The 22,672-nt window shown below is 37.8% G+C and overlaps 2 protein-coding genes across 2 annotated transcripts in view; one reads left to right on the top strand and one right to left on the bottom strand.

Annotated features, from left to right (window-relative positions):
• The window catches only part of LOC136771383 (endosome/lysosome-associated apoptosis and autophagy regulator family member 2), a 33,052-nt gene extending 19,132 nt beyond the window's left edge, over positions 1–13,920 (top strand). Inside the window, exons 8-22 of the mRNA XM_066723662.1 lie at positions 412–500; positions 1,175–1,355; positions 2,235–2,363; positions 3,478–3,568; positions 3,821–3,923; positions 4,421–4,558; positions 4,711–4,974; positions 5,630–5,803; positions 6,211–6,400; positions 7,233–7,329; positions 7,520–7,621; positions 9,464–9,590; positions 9,690–9,868; positions 10,588–10,750; positions 12,399–13,920. Of these exons, the coding sequence (XP_066579759.1) occupies positions 412–500; positions 1,175–1,355; positions 2,235–2,363; positions 3,478–3,568; positions 3,821–3,923; positions 4,421–4,558; positions 4,711–4,974; positions 5,630–5,803; positions 6,211–6,400; positions 7,233–7,329; positions 7,520–7,621; positions 9,464–9,590; positions 9,690–9,868; positions 10,588–10,750; positions 12,399–12,467 (2,096 nt within the window). The 3' untranslated portion in view covers positions 12,468–13,920. The remainder of the gene's footprint in view (positions 1–411; positions 501–1,174; positions 1,356–2,234; positions 2,364–3,477; positions 3,569–3,820; positions 3,924–4,420; positions 4,559–4,710; positions 4,975–5,629; positions 5,804–6,210; positions 6,401–7,232; positions 7,330–7,519; positions 7,622–9,463; positions 9,591–9,689; positions 9,869–10,587; positions 10,751–12,398) is intronic.
• Positions 13,921–16,874: 2,954 nt separating this feature from the next.
• grm3 (glutamate receptor, metabotropic 3) overlaps positions 16,875–22,672 on the bottom strand; it is a 52,699-nt gene continuing 46,901 nt past the window's right edge. The window contains exons 4-6 of the mRNA XM_066723663.1: positions 20,234–21,297; positions 18,733–18,907; positions 16,875–17,563 (exon numbers count right to left, since the gene is read on the bottom strand). Of these exons, the coding sequence (XP_066579760.1) occupies positions 17,487–17,563; positions 18,733–18,907; positions 20,234–21,297 (1,316 nt within the window). The 3' untranslated portion in view covers positions 16,875–17,486. The remainder of the gene's footprint in view (positions 17,564–18,732; positions 18,908–20,233; positions 21,298–22,672) is intronic.

The raw sequence follows: 22,672 nt of genomic DNA, 5'->3' as shown, positions 1-22,672 counted from the left end.
AATGAGAATTAGTTTCCCTCAACAAATGATTGTGTAATCAGTCATAGGAACAATCAGGCATAGGACCCATTGAATGCATAAACAATGAACAAACTCGAATAGGCTTTGTAAACTAATTTAAAGCTAAAAGTTATTAGTGGTATGCAGTGCCAACAAAGAAATATCTCTGAAATCGAATTGAAATCCCTTTAACAGGTGAAACTATACCCTAGGTCTCTATTCAAAATGTTGTGATTTGTTGTTGCAGGATTTAGTAATTTGAGGATTTGAAATCTTACAGTAATTACTGAACTGTGCATTATTTAAAAATAGCTGTCGTATTTTGTGTATATATATATATATATATATATATATATATATATATATATATATTGTTTTTTGTTCTTACACTTTCTTTTTTGTATTCTACAGCGGAGGGATCAGCAGAGTGTAAAGACAAGCCTGTTTGTACAGCAAAAGATTACTTTCAGATTCACACACCTTGCGACAGCGAGGGAAAAGTAAGATACCTCGTTATAGATATATATATTTCAAAGTTTATTATGTTTGTGTAGATGCCTTTAAAATGTTCATTTTAAAAATATTTCCACAGTTGAGGGAACCAAAATAATGCACACTATACATTAGATGCATGTACACTTCTACTGAAACACATGGTAGAAAACACAAACATGAAAGGTGATATTAATCACTTCCCGTTCATTCTTGCAAGGCAAGATATATAGGTTTGAAAGGAGAGGAAACGGGCTGAATCCTCCCTTGTTTAGTAATACTGCTCCTATTAGTGATAAAATAACAGTGGATGCTTCCGCAACATACAACAAAACTTTGAATTAAGACTAACCGAAGTGTACACCAACACAAATGTTTATTTCTAGCTTTTCATTTACTTAGATCTTTGGTAGCTTGTTTTGTATAGTTTTTGTTTCCATTGAAGATAGTTTTGTAGGAAAATCCAAAGAATAGTAAATGGGTTGATGGGAAGAAAAGAGAAATACAATTATTGCAAAGATCCTACTGAACAGTAACTATATTTTTATGTACAAATACATGCTGCCTTCTTTTTTCTTATCACTTATCTTATTATTCCAGCATGAATATTCCAGTAGGGCCCAGGTTGCTCAAATCTGATTAGAAAAGGCAAAATGCAATTAATTGTTTCGTTTCTACGTAGACACAGATCATATACAAGTGGATTGAGCCGAAAATCTGCATGGAGAATGTAACCAACGCGGTGACTCTGCCTCCGTCTGGAGAGAAGAAGCCATGCCCCCCCTGTAACCCTGGCTTCTACAACAATGACACGGCCACCTGCTCGCCCTGCCCACCTGGCACCTATTCTGATGGCATTAAAGGTAGCCACCAGAAGCTTTCTACTCCTTTACACATTAAAAAACAGGTCATACTGGTTTTGAGTATCACTGAAATACCATCCTACACATGCAAAAATCTGTCATTTGTAACATACCATAAATAAAGGAAAAAAACTATATAATAATAAAACTATCATATAAAAACTTGAAATAATATATAACTTTGAATCAAATTTAGGCTCATATGGTATGCCAAGTCCAGATGAAGGGGAAATCTATTGATTTCAGTTTCCGTGCTTGATTTATTTTCCCAATATTATTACTTTATACGCGAGACTGTACTTTTTTGACGCACCACCCAGTCTCCCACTCCTGGTGACAGAATGCATTGGCTTATCTCTGAATACCAGTAATGCAATAATGAATCAGAACACAAAACCCTTTTTTCTTTAAAACGCAGCTATAATCACGTCCAAAACAAAAAAGGATAAACCGTGATCAACCTGGGGAACACCTGGAGGACCGCTGCGGACCACACTTTGAGAACCGCTTATCTAAACATACTTTAGACATTTATTTACAGCTATGATGCATCCTCTACATGATATAGTTGAAAATACATGGAAGTGATTTTTAAATATTTTGTGCCACCTTGTGGTCATTTGATGTAAATTCACACAGCATAAAAATGTGAATTATAAGGAGCAGTGGGGTGCACTGATGCCGTTTAACGCTACTTGTTCTCAGAGATGGTTATATTGCTGTTGGGTTTTCATTAAACAGATCTCATGAGCACAAGGAATCAACCCCAACAAAAATATTGTGAAATTTGATTAACCTGATTATCATTTATTATTAACCTTTATTATCATATACGTTGTGCTGTGTTTTCTCACGTCTCTTTATTCTGTCTTCTTCCAGCGTGTCAGAAGTGCCCTGCTGGCACCGAGCCAACGCTGGGGTACGAATACAAGTGGTGGAACGTTCTGCCCGGGAACATGAAAACCTCCTGCTTTAACGTGGGCAACTCGAAGTGCGATGGGATGAATGGTGAGGACAGCAGAGCTGGGAGGAAGGCCAAGCTAGATGGCGCTGTGGGGTTGTAGAAAACCAGTCCAATACAGATAGAAAATCCTATTTATTCACCGGAGTCTGATGTTGTGCCTCGTGATTTCGTTTTTAAATAGATATATATTTAAAAAATGGTTTTTATTTAAGCTGATGTCAGCTGGTGGAGAGAGATCTGGCCAGAGCGAGAGAACAATTCTTGAATAATGCGAACACTTCAGGCAGGGTGTTATGGAGCATTCAGATCCCTCCTTTCACTGGCAATAATGGCTTTGGCATGGCAGCAGGAAAAGCACATTGAAGCTAATAATGTGCACCTCAGGGCTTCTGCAAGCTGCTTATGTATTATGATTTGTTTTAAAAGTAAATGGTAGCCAGAGGGGACAGTATTGTAGCGCAGATAATTCTTTCTAAAAGCTTGATTGATCTGTTGTGTGTGCCAGGGAACTGTGCAGTGGATAATATTGGAAGGGCACAGCGCAATTCACAGGTGAATGGAAACCAGTGGCCTGACCTGCTTTTGAGACCTCCAGATATCCATCAAGCCCCGCCGAAGAAAACGATGAACGAACAAAAGCTTTACGTCCGGTTAATTTTAATATATTTAATGTAATTGGTGGCAATTAAGTGTATGCTCAATTTAAAGCATTTAAGGTGAAGCATAATTGCAGTACACTCACTTCACAGATAAACACTGAAAAGTGGTGTCAAATCATACATGATCTATACTTAAATAATAGGCGAAAGAGAAAGCAAGTCGTACATCCAACTACCTTCACTGTCAAAACTATGTGCAAAGCCGCTTTTCGGTGATTTGTTTCCTTTAATAAATACCTTCAACTTTTCTTATTTAATAGACTTATTTTTAGACTTTCTGGAACACGCACAAAAACGGTCACACTCGCTGTTTGATGAAGTGTTGAACGTCGGTTCTTCTTGATTGCACAGCACATTAAAACGTTAATTCTCCTGGCAAAGCTGTTACATTTTGTTTCTTCAAAAGTTATTAGTTTCTTGCCGTTGCGCAGTGTCATGAGCGTTGAAACGAGGTACCGATGAGGAGTTCATAAACCACTGCATTGTGTTTTTCTTTCAGGGTGGGAGGTGGCTGGTGACCATATCCGCAGTGGAGCGGGAGGCTCAGACAATGACTACCTCGTTTTAAACCTCCATGTTCCTGGATTTAAGTAAGCCTTCATTGTTAAACTGAAATCTGTAGAATTGCAGTAACGTCTAATTAAAAAAGTGTGTGATAATGTTTTACTCCATTATGAAATATGAACATCTTTGTGTGGTGTATTTAAAGTGTTTATTTTGAGCGTTGTTCATTTTTTTAAAATACATTGATGTAAAGGTTAGTTTGATTTTCCCTTTGGAATGGCATTTTAGAAATGATTAATAGTATTTCAGAAATGATTCACAGTATTTTTATTTGTTAGACTTCCAACTTCAGTAACTGGGACTACAGGCAGCGAATTTGGCCGCATTACCTTCGTTTTTGAGACCATCTGTTCAGCTGACTGTAAACTCTACTTCATGATGGTAAGCAGTTCAGAGAAAAAAATAATACAAATGTGTGTTTTTAAATGGCCATTTACACTTTCGATTTGCAATTATAAACTGTTTCTTTCAGTACAACTGCAACATAGAGCATCTTGAAGGAATTAAAAATGCCTGGCAACTTGATAAGGATTATCTTCTGTCGAAATGCAAAGTGACTTGACCATGCGGTTTAAATTGTGAGCCTTGCAGAGATGCATAAACTGTGAAAACGCCATTGTAAATCTTTTTGCCGTAAATGGGAAAACCTGAATATCAAACCACTTTCTTAATGTGTATAACAAGACCGTCTATCACAGTGCTCTGGCAATGGCGAGACCCAAATATCCTTCTTTTAGATGAACATGGAAAGGGGATTCATTATCAAAACGAGTTGCCAGCTACACTGCGTCAGTACTACAGATCGTAACGCCATGTTTTTTGTGAACCCTGTCAGTGGTTCTCTAATGATGATGTAAAACCCTGATTGTGTTTTCCAGGATGTGAACAGGAAAAGCACCAACGTGGTCGAGTCTTGGGTAGGAACTAAGGGAAAGCAATCCTACACCCGCGTTATGCCGAAAAATGCCTCTGTGTCCTACACCTGGGCATTTCAGAGGATTAACCAGGCCCAGGAGGTCAGTACAGTGATGGGTTTTATAGGAAAGAATGATGACACAATGTTTTAAAATGAAAGAGGTCTTTCATTCTTTTCTTTAATGGTGCTAACATTTAAAGTTAGTAAACAATCCGATTTTGAAGTTTGGACTTCGCCACGTTTCCTTTTCAGATTCGGAGGTTTGTAAACGACGTCGTGAAGATCTACTCCATCACGGTGACCAACGCCCAGGACGGGGTGGCCTCTTCGTGCCACGCCTGCGCGCTGGTCTCTCAGCAGTCCGGATCTTCCTGCATCCCCTGTCCTGCGGGACACTACATCGACAAGGACACCAACCAGTGTAAAGAGTGCCCCCCTGACACGTACCTCTCCATGCACCAGATTTATGGCAAGGAGGCCTGCATCCCCTGTGGGCCGGGCAGCAAGAGCAATAAGGTAGTGTGCTATGACGTTTTCCTGGAAGATTGCTACCAGAGGACGTGGTACTCTGCAGAATATATATCATGAAATCCTATGTAAATTGCAAATTAAAATTAAAATCTGTATATTACACTCACAATTGAGTAGTAATCTCTTGACTTTGATCTCGCAGCTTACTATAAGTCCCTACATATCTTGGAAGCTTGGAAGTTTATATAGATTTTATGTGAATTAACATTGTTTTCATTTTTGTCATATTTTACATTAGTGTACAGTTTTGTCCTTCACTGTGCAATGCGATGTGTTTTAAGACCGATACTCCATGACAGAATTTAGTTTGAAGATTATCTGTCGACTGTAAAACAAACCTTGCTTCAGTAAGAGCCGCAGAAAATGATTTGGCTAACTACATTCCTGTTAAGTTGCTTTGGAGAAGCGTTAAGAGGGGAGGGGGGGAAACAGTGCAGGAAGCTAGAGCTAAGCGTTTAGATGGATGGTTGAACAATGCTCCTTTTCATCGGAGATACTTTTCAATTGAATGACATCAGTCTGCCAAAGCCCCACTTTGTGCCGCTGCGCGTTCTCAGCGGTCCTGATGATTGGTGTCTTTGCAATGGGTGGTTATTGATGTCCTCACAGTTAATGTATTCATACTTTGTTTTTCTTGAAGGAACACACGGTCTGCTTCAGCGACTGCACCTTCACACACACAGTCGAGAACCAGACCCTGACGTATGATTTGAACCAGCTTAGCTCTGTGGGATCAATAATGAATGGGCCTAGCTTCACGTCCAAGGGAACTAAGTACTACCATTTCTTCAATATAAGCCTGTGTGGACATGAGGTAAGGCGCTTGCTGTGTGGCCTGATGTCTTGTTTATACATGTATAAAAGAGCTGCTGAAGACTCCCTCATGTTTTAGTGCAGTGCAGCAGATTAACTCCCTTCCCCCTCCCCAATTAAGCTGTTAACACTCACAGTGAAACCTTTAAAGAACAGAATAAAGCATTCTTCATAAGGTTTAGCAGGACTAGCAATCTCTAACTCTGTACTTTGGCTGAGTGATGTATTTGCCCCTATTCCAGACTTCAAAATTGAATCCAGTATGATTTGTTTTCTGCATATAGTTTTTTCCCCCCTCTTTATTTTGGTTCCTTCAGGTGATCATTTCGGAAGTATTGTCATGCAGCGTGGCAAGACTTGTTTGTTTTAGTTATTTAAGTACATCTCTACTTCCCTCTACTGAAACAGGGGCAAAGGGTGGCTGTCTGTACTGACAACGTGACAGACCTGTCGGCGAAAGACCTACAGAGCGAATCCAACGATTTCGTCAACTATGTGGAATCCTTTATTTGCCAGTCAACCATCATACCTTCAGACGGTCACGGGTTCAGAACGGCACTATCCTCGCAGTCCATTAGCCTTGCAGACATTTTCCTGGGTGAGGAAATAAAGATTGACTCATTTTCACACAAGGGAAAACAAAGAGCATTGACATTCTGAATAATACGTTCCCTAACATCAGCTGAGGTTCAGAAATTTCACAGACGTTCACAGATCAGATCAACAGACTTTTAACAGATTCTAGAACCGCATCTGACATTCTCCTTTGAATTAGACAACTGCATCAAGGTGTTCAAACACTGCACATTACCATGCACAGTAGGGCTGTAAAATGCTATCAGCGGCAATATGAGCAAGTCAAGTAAAGCAATCCAATAAGAAATCGTATTGCGGGCACCCTAGTGTGAAATTGCTTTCTTATATTGACAGTACATTCATCAACTTTATTAATTCTTTAACACAGAAAATGCATTCCGTAAAATCTTAATTCTTTGTAATGGATCGGTTTGAGTGAAATACTTGTTACAAAAAACCTGCGCTGTTTTGTTTTTAATTGTATTGCTGAACAGCAAGTTAAATAAAGTTGTTTGAATTGCACTTCATTTTTATAATGATAATAATTATGATAGCACGAATGTACATGTAATTCCTTCAGTGGCTCTTTGAGGCCAACTAAAATTGGTTTTGAGCCATTATCTTGAGATCAATAGATCATTTACATCAGGATTTCAAACTTGTTTTCTTGAAATAACAAGATACAGGGCAGTTATGTCAAGATCCTGAGATAAGTTGTCTTATGATGATGTACTTATTCAATTTTATTATGGCGTCAAGTAAACTGATGTGTACTGTGCAGTATTATAGCTTTATGAATGTACTGCTAAGTTTTCACAATGTACCACTTACTGTCTCTACAAATTATTTGACAGGAGCAACTGTTGAATCCATTCTGAATGGCACCGTTGTCAAGCCAGATCTGTTCTCTGACCCTCCAAAGAAACTACCAGATGTCAATTTCTTCTATCGGTATGTCCGGAGCAGTGGATTTATTTTGTGAAACACATATGTATGTTTTCTATGTAATGTGACCTAATTCTATCAATACTATTTGTTTTACTTTATAAAATAAATATAATGTACATTTGTGTTGGCATGTATGCTTGCCATTATGTAAATGACTTGAACGGTTCTGTTCTTGTTTTGATCTTTGCTTCAGGTCTCCACAAGCTACCTCGTCATGTGACAAGGGTCGAAACACCATTATATCACTGAGGTGCAACCCTGAGAAGACTGTCAGAGGAGAGATTTCAGTTCCCAGGTATGCTTATTACCATAATTCAAATTGTTATGAAAAAAATGTTACTACACTGGCAGGTAACTCTGGTCAAGGTGGGCCCTTGTGCTGCAGGTTGTTTAGCTCTCCAATTCCCTAATAACAAACTGGAAACTGTTTAATTGCTTCAACGTACCATACAAATAAACTGACTGACAAATTTAGAGTACAGGAACCAAACTCAGACTCTTTTTTTAAAATGTATGAAGAGCCCAGTACCTTCATTTAACTTAAGCAAGGGATGCTGAATAAATGATAACTTACTGACATTCAAAGGCGCTGGATGAAAAGCTGAAAGATCCTCTTGCAATAAATTCAGCCTCATTTTAATTCTGTCATTTTAATTTAATTTGATTAATATTCGTACTGAGCAGCGTGCAAAGGGATTGGTTTGGGGCCAGATGTGGGGGTGCAGTGTAGCGCATGACTCAAGGAACAGAGGAAAACCACTTCCTGTCATAATAAAGGGTGGATGAAAAATAAATTGAACTCTTACCATGCTGATCAGCTTCAATTGTAGAAATCCATTTCAGAAATCTTTTGATGAACTGCATCATGGGATATGGAACTGCTTATTTCCCACAATACAAGAAGGCACCTTTGTTTCCCGTTTGAAACTGGGAGACGGTGTTGACAAATGGAGGACAACTGGCTTTTTATTGCCTGGTACTTTGCTAAAATATTGGTTTGTCCCAGAATTCCATGTTTAATATAAGTACCATATTGAAACATTTCTGGAGGTCCTATATGGTGTGGCATTTCCATCTAAACTTCTTACATTTATTTCAAAATACTGTTTAAAACTATTGGTATCCATTTTTAAAAAATTGCATAAAATACAAAATTGTAGTTAGACTAAATTTAAGGAATAGTGAAGGTAGAAATTGTGATGAGAAATGTTTTGTTATTCTTTTTTACATTCCTGTGTTACTGCTTGAACTAATGAGCAGATATTGCACGTCCTAATATAGTGGCCTGCGTGCTCTGAATCCGCTATTCAGCATCTCACTTTATTAAACATTGACTGAAAATCCATTGAAAATTACAAAAGGGGAGACTTGAAAGCAATTCTGAAGCTTGTAATTCTTTTACAGAGCTGAATTCAGCAGAAACTGCAAATTCTCTTGTGGTTGTTAAATTAGAGCAAAAGTGTTTTTTTCTTTTTCTTCCTCTTCTGATTTTCATCTTACTTATGCATGATTTAGATGTGCAGAAAGTACAAGATGTGTGCCCAAAGTTATCTTTAATTACCATTTCTTTGGACTTTGCTAAAAGTTACATTTACTGCAATGTATTTGTATACATTTTTTGTGAAAGTGCTATAATTTTAAGTCGTACCAAACAATGTAGTTTCAAGTGTTGGATACTGCTTAAGAATTAAATCACAATTATTTCTGAATTATTTCCCCGTGACAGTTGATCTGTTCTGATAAATAAGCAGTGTCAAATGTGTCTAACTACAATAACAACAGCATTTTTATTTAGTACTAAGAGATCTGACAGTTGTCCTTAAGTTGTTTTTTTTGTTTTTTATTATTACCTTAAAGTCTGTTAATTTCTTTAATCTCTATGGGAGCTATAGTGTATAAGTATATAAAAAACTATATCCTCATTAAATGAATCTGAACCACCTAGTGTAGAAGTAATCAGTTCTGGTATGCTTTTAAAAATACATTACCCAATTGTCCTTCAGAGAAATGCACATTTTCCTCCACAGTGAGACTTAAACACTCAAATGACCTTGACTTACTTTCTCGACTTTCTTATTTCTTCAGCAGCACTGAAACCAATATTTTATCAGTAAAGCTTTCCTTCAATTTTCCTCAGCAAATGCCCTGCAGGGACTTGTGACGGCTGTACTTTTAACTTCTTGTGGGAAAGTGCCGACGCCTGCCCACTGTGCACAGATACGGATTATCATGAAATAGAAGGAGCCTGCAAGGGAGGCGTTCAGGTAACTCAAAGCATCCCATGCACACGTAACGACTGTTTTCAAAGGCATCAAAGTGACGTGACAGAGGAACAATTCTTACGCCCTGCCCTTGTTTTTCAGGACACCTTGTATGTGTGGAACGAGCCGAAGCATTGCACTAAAGGCGTCTCCCTCCCAGTAAAGAAAACTCTGCCTTGTGAAGCTATAGACTTCTGGTTAAAGGTTGGCGCTGGAATTGGTGCATTCACTGCAGTGCTGCTGATTTCCCTGACCTGTTACTTTTGGAAGAAGAACAAAAAGTAAATGAGAGAAGCGAATTCGTCTTTCATTGGCTGATTTTGCTGTTGTCTTCCACCCACACACCAGAGGGTGTCACTATAGAGTTATTTTAATTCAGGAGGATTGTATGAGGGTGCATGTTATAATACAATTCTACATACTGTATGTTCCTCTATGCACTTTTAACTACTGGGTTCTTGTTTTATATTCATGGTAACGTTCACCTATAGTCACTGTCAGTTCACAAATAAGATAACGTGTCTCTGTACGTCCCTTTAGAGGTGACTTATGTAAGACAAACTTTTCAGCACGGAAGAGATAAGTGTCCTTGCAGAACTTACGCAGTGTTTTTTATACCTGTACCATGATTATTACTCTAATCATATTACATGTACAAACATTGACGATATCTTCCGAGTCATGGTTACATTGTCAAGAGACAGACTTTTATATTTTCATACTATTTTTGGTAGAAAGAGGGATTGTGCTTCCAACAATTCACAAAATTATTTTAAATGTAGTATTATTATTATTATTATTATTATTATTATTATTATTATTATTATTATTATTATTGTTAGTAGTAGTAGTAGTAGTAGTAGTGGTTGTAGTTAAAGACATAGTACAAGTAAAAGTAGTAGTAACAGTAGCACTAAAAATATAGCTAGTTGTCACTCAAATTATTTTTATAATTTCCAATATGTGTATGAAGTAATTCAATGCTTCTTTTGTATGGCAGGCTGGAATATAAATATTCAAGGCTAGTGATGACCGCTAATAAAGAGTGTGAGCTCCCCGCCGCGGATAGCTGTGCGATAATGGAGGGCGAGGACAATGAAGACGAGGTGGTTTATTCAAATAAGCCGTCCTTGCTGGGAAAGCTGAAGTCAATAGCCACAAAGGTAAGCAGCTCCAGATTATTGTGGATTTCCGAACCGTTTCCCTGAGCCGTAATATGCAGAGAAAAGCAACTAATTACGAAAGCGAGAGAAAACTTAATTAATTTTTATGATTACAGGTCAAGGATGGATAATTTTACAGTTCTTCACATCACATGCGTTATAGGAAATATACCAGGCCCATTATCATTTTCTAAAAATGGTTTTAGCTCCACTCTAATGATACACCATCAGATTGTAATTATTATATTTCCTTTGTTAAAGTTTAGTTCAATATGAAAAACACCTTTATAGTGTGATCATTTCAAAGAACGTTTCAATTTTTATGTTAATACGAACCCTGCCTTTGCAAGAAATGTTATATTGTATGTATGTATAGATGAGTGTATGTATGTATGTATGTATATATATATATATATATATATATATATATATATATATATATATATATATATATATATATATACACTCACCTAAAGGATTATTAGGAACACCTGTTCAATTTCTCATTAATGCAATTATCTAACCAACCAATCACATGGCAGTTGCTTCAATGCATTTAGGGGTGTGGTCCTGGTCAAGACAATCTCCTGAACTCCAAACTGAATGTCTGAATGGGAAAGAAAGGTGATTTAAGCAATTTTGAGCGTGGCATGGTTGTTGGTGCCAGACGGGCCGGTCTGAGTATTTCACAATCTGCTCAGTTACTGGGATTTTCACGCACAACCATTTCTAGGGTTTACAAAGAATGGTGTGAAAAGGGAAAAACATCCAGTATGCGGCAGTCCAATTTTGGTGAGCTTGTGCAAATTGTAGCCTCTTTTTCCTATTTGTAGTGGAGATGAGTGGTACCCGGTGGGGTCTTCTGCTGTTGTAGCCCATCCGCCTCAAGGTTGTACGTGTTGTGGCTTCACAAATGCTTTGCTGCATACCTCGGTTGTAACGAGTGGTTATTTCAGTCAAAGTTGCTCTTCTATCAGCTTGAATCAGTCGGCCCATTCTCCTCTGACCTCTAGCATCAACAAGGCATTTTCGCCCACAGGACTGCCGCATACTGGATGTTTTTCCCTTTTCACACCATTCTTTGTAAACCCTAGAAATGGTTGTGCGTGAAAATCCCAGTAACTGAGCAGATTGTGAAATACTCAGACCGGCCCGTCTGGCACCAACAACCATGCCACGCTCAAAATTGCTTAAATCACCTTTCTTTCCCATTCAGACATTCAGTTTGGAGTTCAGGAGATTGTCTTGACCAGGACCACACCCCTAAATGCATTGAAGCAACTGCCATGTGATTGGTTGGTTAGATAATTGCATTAATGAGAAATTGAACGGGTGTTCCTAATAATCCTTTAGGTGAGTGTATATTGGTGCAGGTATAAGTCTCTTCTGAGGCAGTAGAAGTGATTATATTAAAAAATGTAATTTGAAAAATGTATTCAAATGCATCGTTACAAATCAGAAAAGTAATTTATGAATTCAGAGGTTGTTTTTTCCCACCTAGACATCAGAAAGAGAACTTTGCTAGACTTTGAAACTTCATCTTAATGTGTGGTGTCATTTATGTCAAAGGGTGTTATGTTGTTTGTTTAGGATTCCACTATTTGATCTCCCTCAGCTCTCATCATGTGTTGTTTGTTCAATTTTACAGGGAAATGGAGAGAGCTGTGAGTCTGTTCAACTCAAATCATCCAAGAATGAGAGATGGGTTTGGGGATAAAAAGAGGTTTGGTTCGAATTCAAATACGCATTGGGAGAAACAGAAACCGAAAAACAAAATGCACAAGACCACTGTTAACAATATTCTGGATGATTTGTGGACCAGGAACTCCGCCAATGAAGATATTCTAGTTTGGTTGCCTTATTACTGGGATAAAATACCTTGCCAAAGGGGATTCAGACACACTGATGATGCACTGGGTATAAGTTAAGCTCAGGAAGAGCCCTGGATAAGGGCGTCTGCTAAGAAATACATAATAAAAGAGAGACACCTTTGATACATATTTCTTTTGTTTGGTATTTTGCATTCTGGTTGCTTTTCTCTGGCTGTTTATAGGTTTAAGTAGTACTGTTTCTGTACAAGAAAGTTCCCAATAGGTCTTTCCTATGTTTCGAAATTAGGTAATGCAAGATTTAAACCTTCCCATGTGTTCAATACGATGGGCAGGAGCCAGCAGCATGCAGAGTAACTGTGCTCAGCAGACTGAAATCCCTCCATACCTCATCAGAGCGCCTACTTTATTTGAGTTGTTCATCTCATCATGCAGGTTCTGTGCAAGGAGACGTGAGGAGACTTGGAGGTCTGTTGTGAAATAGTCATGTTCATCTTGTGATAATGAATGGGGAAGAAAAACATGGAGAGTTTAAAGCCTTCTTAGCTGTGTTTTTGTTTTGTTATGTATGTATTCCTTTTGACAATTCTGCTCCTTTTATGTTTTTGAACTGTGTTTTCCTCATATCAAATTATTGGTACTTGTAAATCTCACATTGCATATTGTGGAGTGATTTGCATAGATTCATTGGTATTTTGTAATCATTTTATCAGAGAGAGAACCTATTTATTTTGCACTTTTAATTGACAGCGATCCTTCACCACATCTGAGTTTGTCATAGATATTTCCAGTCATATCATGTATTTGAATAGTCAACAGTGTGACATCTGTGGGAAAAACAAAGCAAACTATTGAAATTGAATAAGAAGGCATCAGCTGCACAGATAAATACCATTTTCTTCTGCAATCTGTTGTTCAACTCTGCATATTTATTTTGTTTAACTAGGTGTTTTTGTTGAAAGTATATATATTAAAACATACTGTTCCTCAGGTCTTTGGTTTGTTTTTGATTTTAACCAGCATTTGTGCAAGGGTTGTACATAAGTTCACACAGAAACATTTTAATGACCGTCCTCAGTTTAATACGTATTGAGCCATTCATGATAGTGTCAACAGCAGTAAAAGGCACAAAAACATTAATAAAACGGCTCCTAGTCCCATATACCTTTTATACCGTTCCTCAAATCCCATGCATAAGCAGTGAACATAAGACAATGAAAGGGAAGGAAAAGACACCAGAAATGTATGTTTGGGGGGTGGGGGTATGGGGCAGAAATAAATCATGTTGTTCTCCACTAATGTAGACTGATCTATTCTCAGAATAAAATATTGTCAACTGTTTTTGGTTTGTTAGTTATTTGTTTGGACCCCAGAGCAAGACTTTGTCCTCGGTATTTGATAACCTTGAATTCTGATTGAATAAAATCTGGTAATATAATGTATTCAGATTTCATTGATTGTAATTATTATTATTCATATTTTTTTAATTCACAGTAATATTCTTTTTAATGAAGGATTTTACATGAATTCAATAAAACGTACTGGTATTTGGTTTTCTGAAATCCATTTTGGAATGGACAGCTTAACCAGCCCCTGAGAGTAAAAGCAAAACTACAAAGAGAGTACTGCTGAAATTTATTTTAAAGCTGCAAGAACTCCACTGACAACAAAAATCACTGGAATATGTTCATTTTACCCAGAATGCAATGCTATAAAAATCCTTCAGTTAGAAGACACTTAGTTTGACCTGTCCTCGTAAAAGTGGCTGGTAAAGGGGCACATTTTAAACTCAAGGTTTGCTTTATTATTGCAGAGAATTGTTTCCTTTACAGTCTTTCCTCACATCTTTTTTAAATTGCCGTGGTTCTATTAAATGATGTATACATTTGCGCATCAGCTTTTATTTGTCTATCTAAATCATCAATTGCAACAGATTTAAAATTGAAATAACTTGGAAACGTAAGCTTTCCATATTTTAAGGAATATTACAGTTGAGGCTTGTGAACAGTTGGTAGTAAACACTTACATTTCATTATTATTTTAAGGTATAGCTGAAGACACAATCCAATAACATATATACATTATTAATGTAAGCCTAGAAGAACATCTGCTACACTCAAGCTATGTTTTATTTAAGAAGAGTAAAAACAAACCCAGCAGTGAAGACAGAAAAAGCCCGCTGGACCTCAGGTTTAATTAAAGTCATGTCAGGCTTAGTTGGGCAGTAGAGAGGCCCTAAGATTTGCCGTTCAACATGAAAGTTTGCCATTCGCCAAGGGATAGTTACTAACTCACTGACTGTAAGTGTATTTTTCTCCGAATACAAAAGGAATTCTAAAGTTATTGGAAACTGCACTCGCTCTGCTGCTTTATTATGATGCAGCATGTGTTCAGTATGCTAATGAAGGATTAACAGTATCTTGTAAAGAACAAGGTGCATGTAAATCACATTTGGGTTTCCACTAGACACTAAAGTAAAACAAAGGGGAAAATCAAAAAGACAACGCATGGGAAGGATCCACAAATAAAAGTGCACATTGTCTCTTGAGATACATTCTTAGAAGATGAAGAATGCGTGTTAATGCAGGGGACGGAGATGTGAAGGAACAGCAGGATAATTGGTGTCGGTTTTTACGTTTGGAACAGATTGTCCCCCTCAGGACACATTTCTTAGGTCAGCTGAGCATTTCTCTGCAACAGGAGACATCTGTTCCTTGGTGCCAGGGCCGATCTCCCTCGCAGGTCGTCTTCGGTGGTGCTGCAGAATCCTTTAAAGTAGATTTGGGTAATATTGGCCATGTTTACAATAGAATTAGCGCCTTGGCTTGCTTGTTCATTTGTCTTCACTTGGCCCAGCACTAAACACAAATGAATCTTGGGGGGAGGGAGTAAGGAACTTGGCCACAATCTGATTGGCCACAGGCAGCGCAGGCTTTGACTGTTAATTGTGGGTATAATGTAATGCCGGAGAATATGGCAGATTTGGAGCTTGTGAAACACGGAGCACCTGCCTTTACAAACTGCAATCCGATTTCTCCAGTTAATCTGATTTTGGAAACATTCTATAAACAAGGACTGCACAAGCGCCTCTCCTGCACCGATACTGAGAGGGTACACTGAATAATGTGGTGGCACATGTGGCCACAAAACACAAGGCTCTCTAACTGTCATCTAATGTAGAAGTGTCATATATCAACTGGAGAAACACTTTATGAGGTTGCCTTGGCTCAGGAATAATGTTTTGGGCTTTTGTGTGCCATACATATCATGGAGATTATATAGTGTAGGATAGTGGGACTATGAGTGACTGCTTTGGTTTATTTCCTTGAATTTGGCTATTTTGAGAATGGCCAGCTTGAAAGCCAACCCTTTTTTTGATGCTCTATCCCTCAATTTCGGAAGCCAGGGACTTCAATCATAGTCTGTCTGCAACAACTCGGCATGTGGAACGTATCCTCGGGGAGCGAGGAATGCACGAGCAGATAAGCCACACAACAAAGGAAAATAATCTTTCAGATGTGCTAGCATAAATAAAATGCATGACTAGGGGCATAAGATTACTTTACATAATCCGCCGCTTCCTGTTGTATTTTGGACACAAGGGTTTCTCTGTATTTTATTTTGTTCAACCACAGGAACTGGTGTGCAATTCAGATATTGCTCTGGGATTTAGTTTTTTCTGCATTTTGCATTCTATTCTACATTTTTCACATTTCCCAAGACAGTGTTTTAAATGACCCCTGTTTTATTGCATGGCTGCACTCGAAGGCAAGACAAAGAGCGATGTTTGCAGATGTGCGAGTACCAATGCTCACGCTTGTGTGTATTTTGTAGGGTCGTATACATTTAAAGCTAAGTTGTACAAGTTCATGTTAAACCAATTTATAATGGTTCTTTCTTGTTGTCATGATTCTTTAATAAATGCGAACGGCTTCGGAAAGATGTCCCCTGCTGTTTGTTTTATGATGTTTGTTTTTCACTAAATTAAATCATATTAGCCTTAAATTAGTTGCTCCACCTATTTTTTTGCAACGTGAAAAATATTGTAATCCTCTAGGTGTTGACAAAAAGCACATAGACTTTTCTACCCTGTATTTTATAATGATACACACCTGTTGAGTGATGTCTTTATAGCATAAGAAAACAGCTTTTTAAATTCAGGACAAGATACAGTAAACAGTCTGAAATACATACTACCTCGAATATTATCACTTCACTACTCCCTACATGCACAGATATCATGATTTAACCTTTGTATAAAACTACAAGACACAATTTAAGGCACAAAAAAGCCATTGTTAAACATTGTTAAGCTTTACTAAAGGTCACATTATAAGTAGGCAGATCACCCATGATTTAATTATTACAATACAAATTCCATGGTCCTTAAGTAATTTACCAATTTATACTCATCCACGCTCCATGCACGTCTGTAATTCAAAATTTACTGGGGATCTTATGGACCATTTAATGTCTATTTATTGGAGCTGTGTAATACTTTTATTGTTTTGTGCTGTTAAAACCATCAGTTTGACATAATATACATATTATATACAACATAGAAATGCATACGCAATTAATTACAACATTGAAGCCTACAAAAAATAAGACAATAAAGTTTGTCTAATATTGCAATCGCAGTAGGTCATTCTGTTACTGCTAAGTCAAATTGAATATGTATATAACAATGCAACTCATGGTTATTTACAGGGTATAATAAAACTATCAAAAACAAAGTCCAGAAAACATTCTATAAAGTCTCCTATAGTAATGTCAGTTATATGTACAGCCCTTAAAAATAATTTAATACACACTTTCTACATCAATGGTACTAGTTCACTGGAAATGCACAATATGTGCCAGTTTGCTAACAGTCTAAGAGCTGGGATTAGGCAGTTTAATGAGAGTCACAGAGATGAAGTGGTGGAATCAACAATTTCTCTCCCGTTACAGACTGTTGGGACATAATGAGTGCTCACAGAAGCTGAAAGGAAATGGAAAAGAAAAAAAAAATTAGCACGGCCCTTTTTAGATCTTTTTCATATCAGAACATAAAAGATGCCCCTGCTCATTTCAGACTGTCGAGTATTAGTGTTTCTAGGGTTGAATTAATTCGATTTTTTTTATCTTCTTATTCTCTTACACCTGTCACTTCTGCCTCCTGGATATAAAAACTAACAAATATCAGTTTACCTGACTTCATTATTTTGTAGTCCTTAATACTGCATGGATAAAGCTGGCTGTAGATGTATTCTGGATGTATTAATTTAAAACATGCCTGCATTCCAAATTCTTTTTAAAAATGTATTTTCTTAGTTATCTGTATCAATGAACCAGATGTAATTTTGTAGGCTACCTTACCAAAAAATGCGTTATTTTAAATAGAAGGCTACCCTATCCAATCACACCAATTCCCTTCCCTTCCCACAGAGGAAGTCTACGTGTTCATGATTTTCCTTTTTTAAACTGAACAACTTTTGATTGTAATAAACTTTCTATTACATTGAAGGCAGTGCTTTAACGATGATAAATAATTGCAGAATAGCAGTATGCATAAAAAATGCATTATTGTAATATTTCCACATGAAAGGATAAAGGAGATAAACGATTTCCTTAAGTTTATACTTAATTACCAAATGAGATATTTTTTTAACATGTGTTGCCCAAAAAGCTATGTTTTTATGAAGTTATCAGTGTTTCAGCCATTAGGACACACTTAAAATAATAATGGAAATTACATAATTTGTACTATGGACATACCCTTATCTATATAAAAACATTCAGTAAAGAGAACATTAAGTAATTTTGGCATTTAAAAAAAAAAACGTGTTTATAAAATAAGTATAATAATATTAAAATATAAAGCTTATAATCAAAAATAAATAAATGACTTGCACAGTTTAGTTTTTGAAAAGCATTATACAGACCATGTTTTGTGACAGCTCTGCTAATGTTCATCTGTATTTCTTAGCTAGTATTTTCAAAATGACTTGCAGGTTCACAAAGATCTTTACTGCTTAGAAATATACAATGCAAAGTCAAATTCAGTTTCCTAATCCTGCCAAATGTAACAATGCCCAACATTTTAAAACACAGTCATCTCTACAATGTAGTGACACAGTAACTATGCAGATGTTTGTTGACGGTACTCACAATGTGAATATGTGGTCGCTGCGCCACTCACACTGAACCTGTTCAGGTGTAGTCTGTGACTTGTTACATTCTTCTGCGGCTGGAACATTATGATGTGGACCTTCGGTGCGAACATGCACCCCAGGACAACAAAGCCACTCAGACTGACAGAAATACACATGGTTGTGGTCTGGACCTGGAGAGTTCAAATAAGGAATATGTTAAAATACAACTCCCAATTCAAAATTACTCAATCTCTGCCCCTCCTCCTACAAGCATACTTAACACTAAAAGAAACGTCTGAACACTGCAAAATGTTTGAATTCATGCTGATATTATTATCAGAGATTGTGTCTATATAAACCGTGCACTACAAATTATAACCTGTAGTTCTCAATTATTATGAAAAGTCTTGTGTAAAATACTGAAAATGTCAGATGTAAAAAAGTATAAGTAATTATTGATGTCCTTCAAAATCCTTCCTCATTTCAAGAATGATAGTCTCTGAAATGGTTTTGTTTATGTCTTGTCTCCCTATTCAGATATTTTATACAAATACTTTGCATGTAATATATATGTGTGTGTGTGTGTGTGTGTATGTGTGTTAAAGGGACTTGCCTTGTTAAAATTAACAACCTTAGTTTTTACCGTTATCTGTGCCTGTGTTAATCCACAAGACCAAGCTACCAGTATGGTGTTGGTTTGCATATATATTATCTTTGTGTCAAGATTACTCGTTTTATGTATAAAATGTAGGTATATGAATATAACAGACAGTACAGCTTAGCCTGTGCTCTTTAGCTTCTGATTAGAAAGGTTTCTGGTGCATTAATTTTCCCCTGAATAATCAGGATTACCTGTGAACACATTATATTTTTAAAGGGATTTAGAAAGAACAGTTCTACTTGCATCAGCGTTCTTAAAGTCTGAAGTTTCCTTTCGAGTTTCTGCTTTGAGGTCAATTCCTTTCCACTTCACTGGCAGTGGGCTTGAAAACTACACTTATACTTCAGTCATTTTCTGAATTAAATTGGAAACATTACAGTGCCCAAGTGAAGTCAAATGCAAAAAGCACATACTATTATATTAACTGGCTGATCCTGTAGTTAATGCTAAGACATTTAAAAATTACATTTCTAAAACTTGACTTTTCTGTATTTGACAGGGAATTCTGCTTTTTATGGAGTACAAATCTTTCATAAAAAAATAATTTATGATTAGGAGGTTAGTCAATTTGGTCCAATTTGGTCTAAGGCCAGTTTAAGTGCCACTACCGATTGCAAAAAACTAAAGCAAAACATTTAGTCTGCAGCAGAGGATCAAACGTCTCCTGCTGTCCCTTTAGATGTGTTCAAAGCACCGCACTAACTTTAGAAAATGTTCAAAATGAATCTAATAGACCCATGCACAATTTTTTTTTTTATTGTTAACATGTATGAAAGTAAAGTGTGGCAACTGCAATTGATTATTGATTCATATTAGTGGATTTTTCAAGACAAGGCCAACGTTAATGGCAACTTACCCTGTAGTCGCTGGAGGTCACATAAAAGATGGGGAGGAAAGCCAGCCAGATAATGCAGGTGGTGTACATTGTGAAGCCAATGAATTTGGCCTCGTTAAAGTTTTCAGGACACTTCCTGGTCTTAAAGGCATACACAGTACATAAGATTACAAGCACTACGTCGTACGACAACGAAACCAACATACTGGAGTCTCTGACGTTGCATTTCAATATAACAGTCTCCCTCTTCTCCGGCACAGTGAACCTCCTCGTGCCGGGGACCTCCAGCATGAGCCAAACGGACACAATCACAATCTGAACCGATATCAGGCTCATGCAGATAAAGACTTGAGAGCTGGGGCTGATAAACTTAGGCCTCTGTGTGCCCTCCTTCACACCGTTGAATATCCTGGCGATACGGTTAGTCTTTGTGAGAAGAGCCGAGTAGCACACGGCGAAGGAGGTGCCAAGGCCAAGGCGACGTAATGTACAAATAGCTGGAGATGGTTTAGCGATGAAGAAGAAAGTCATGCAGTAGGACATGAAGACACCGAAGAGCAGGATATAGCACAGCTCCCGCCCAGATGCTTTCACCAGGGGCGTGTTGTTGTGTCTGATAAAAACAGCCATCACTAGAAAAGTACAGATGAACCCAACGCAGGCTATTGTGATCGGACCGATGGCCCAGGCATCTTCCCACATGATGTAGTCCTCTGGTAGGTCGAAACACCCTGTCAGGTCTTCACTGGGCCACTGCCCTGGGCTGCAGGCCATGCATGTGAACTCATCCAGCAAGTATTCGTACGGCTCACAGGCTGTGCAAATCCAGCAGCAGTATTCCACGGCCTGCATCTTCTTCATTTCATTTCGGGCACAGGGGTCACTGCACTGAGAGGTGGGGACGGAGTATTTGGGCCAGTGAATGAGGTCAGTGTTCATGCTCAGGGTCTCAGCCCACTGCCCGATCTGAACATAGGAGTGTTTCTCCAATGTCTGCTGGTAGTTAAATATATTGTATCGGCCCATTCCGTCACCGTAGACATCAAACTTCACAACGTTGTCCAAATCAGGAGAGGAGAAAGGGGCTGTAAATATAAAACATAAAAACTAGTTAGTGAAGAAATTAATTATTGTATCATAACATCGACTACCCAACAACAAATGTTCAAAACAACCTTCAAACGGGAGCTACATTTGGTCGTTCACTTGCAGGTCCCAAGCTCATTAATCTCCCATGACAATTTACAACACTTGACAAGAACCAAAGTGATTAATTGCAAGGAGATAATACAGCAAGGGTAATATGAGCTGATACAAAATGATGGTCCGTTACACAAGGAAATAGTTTTTAAGGCATTCCAAAGCAGACAATGAGAAGAGGGACTCAGTTGTCACTCAATCCAAACCCCCCTAAAAATACATAATACAAACAAGAGACTATAGAAAGTCTACACCCACTTTCAAAATTGAAACGTTTTGTTGTCTTTGTAGCTTGGAATTAAAATGCAGTAAAATATATATAGTACTGTGCAAAAGTTTTAGGCAGGTGTGAAAAAATGCTGTCATGTAAGAATGCTTTCCAAAATAAAACATGTTAATAGATTATATTTATCAATTAACTAAATGCAAAGTGAGTGAACAGAAGAAAAATCTACATCAAATCAATATTTGGTGTGACCACCACAGCAACAATTCTTCTTGCACAAAGTCAGGGATTTTGTAGGCATATAGTCAGGTGTATGATTAAACAATTATACCAAACAGGTGCTAATGATCATCAATTCAATATGTAGGTTGAAACACAATCATTAACTGAAACAGAAACAGCTGTGTAAGAGGAATAAAACTGGGTGAGGAACAGCCAGACTCAGCTAACAAGGTGAGGCTGCTGAAGACAGTTTACTGTCAAAAGTCATACAACATGGCAAGACTGAGCACAGCCTCAAGACACAAGGTAGTTATACTGCATCAGCAAGGTCTCTCCCAGGCAGACATTTCAAGGCAGACAGGGGTTTCCAGATGTGCTGTCCAAGCTCTTTTGATGAAGCACCAAGAAACGGGCAACGTGGAGGACCGTAGAAGCAGTGGTCGGCCAAGGAAACTTACTGCAGCAGATGAAAGACACATCATGCTTACTTCGGAAGATGTCCAGCAGTGCCATCAGCTCAGAATTGGCAGAAAACAGTGGGACCCTGTTACACCCATCTATTGTCCGGGGAAATCTGGTCAGATTTGGCCTTCATGGAAGACTTGCGGCCAAAAAGCCATACCTCCGACGTGGAAACAAGGCCAAGGGACTTAACTATGCACGAAAACACAGGAACTGGGGTGCAGAAAAATGGCAGCAGGTGCTCTTGACTGATGAGTCAAAATTTGAAATATTTGGCTGTAGCAGAAGGCAGTTTGTTTGCCAAGGGCTGGAGAGCGGTACACGAATGAGTGTCTGCAGGCAACAGTGAA

The sequence above is a fragment of the Amia ocellicauda genome, chromosome 15, assembly GCF_036373705.1.
Source record: "Amia ocellicauda isolate fAmiCal2 chromosome 15, fAmiCal2.hap1, whole genome shotgun sequence".
In the NCBI taxonomy this organism is placed as follows: domain Eukaryota; kingdom Metazoa; phylum Chordata; class Actinopteri; order Amiiformes; family Amiidae; genus Amia; species Amia ocellicauda.
The sequence above is the reverse complement of the archived record's forward strand: the minus strand, read 5'-3'. Positions and strand labels throughout refer to the sequence as shown.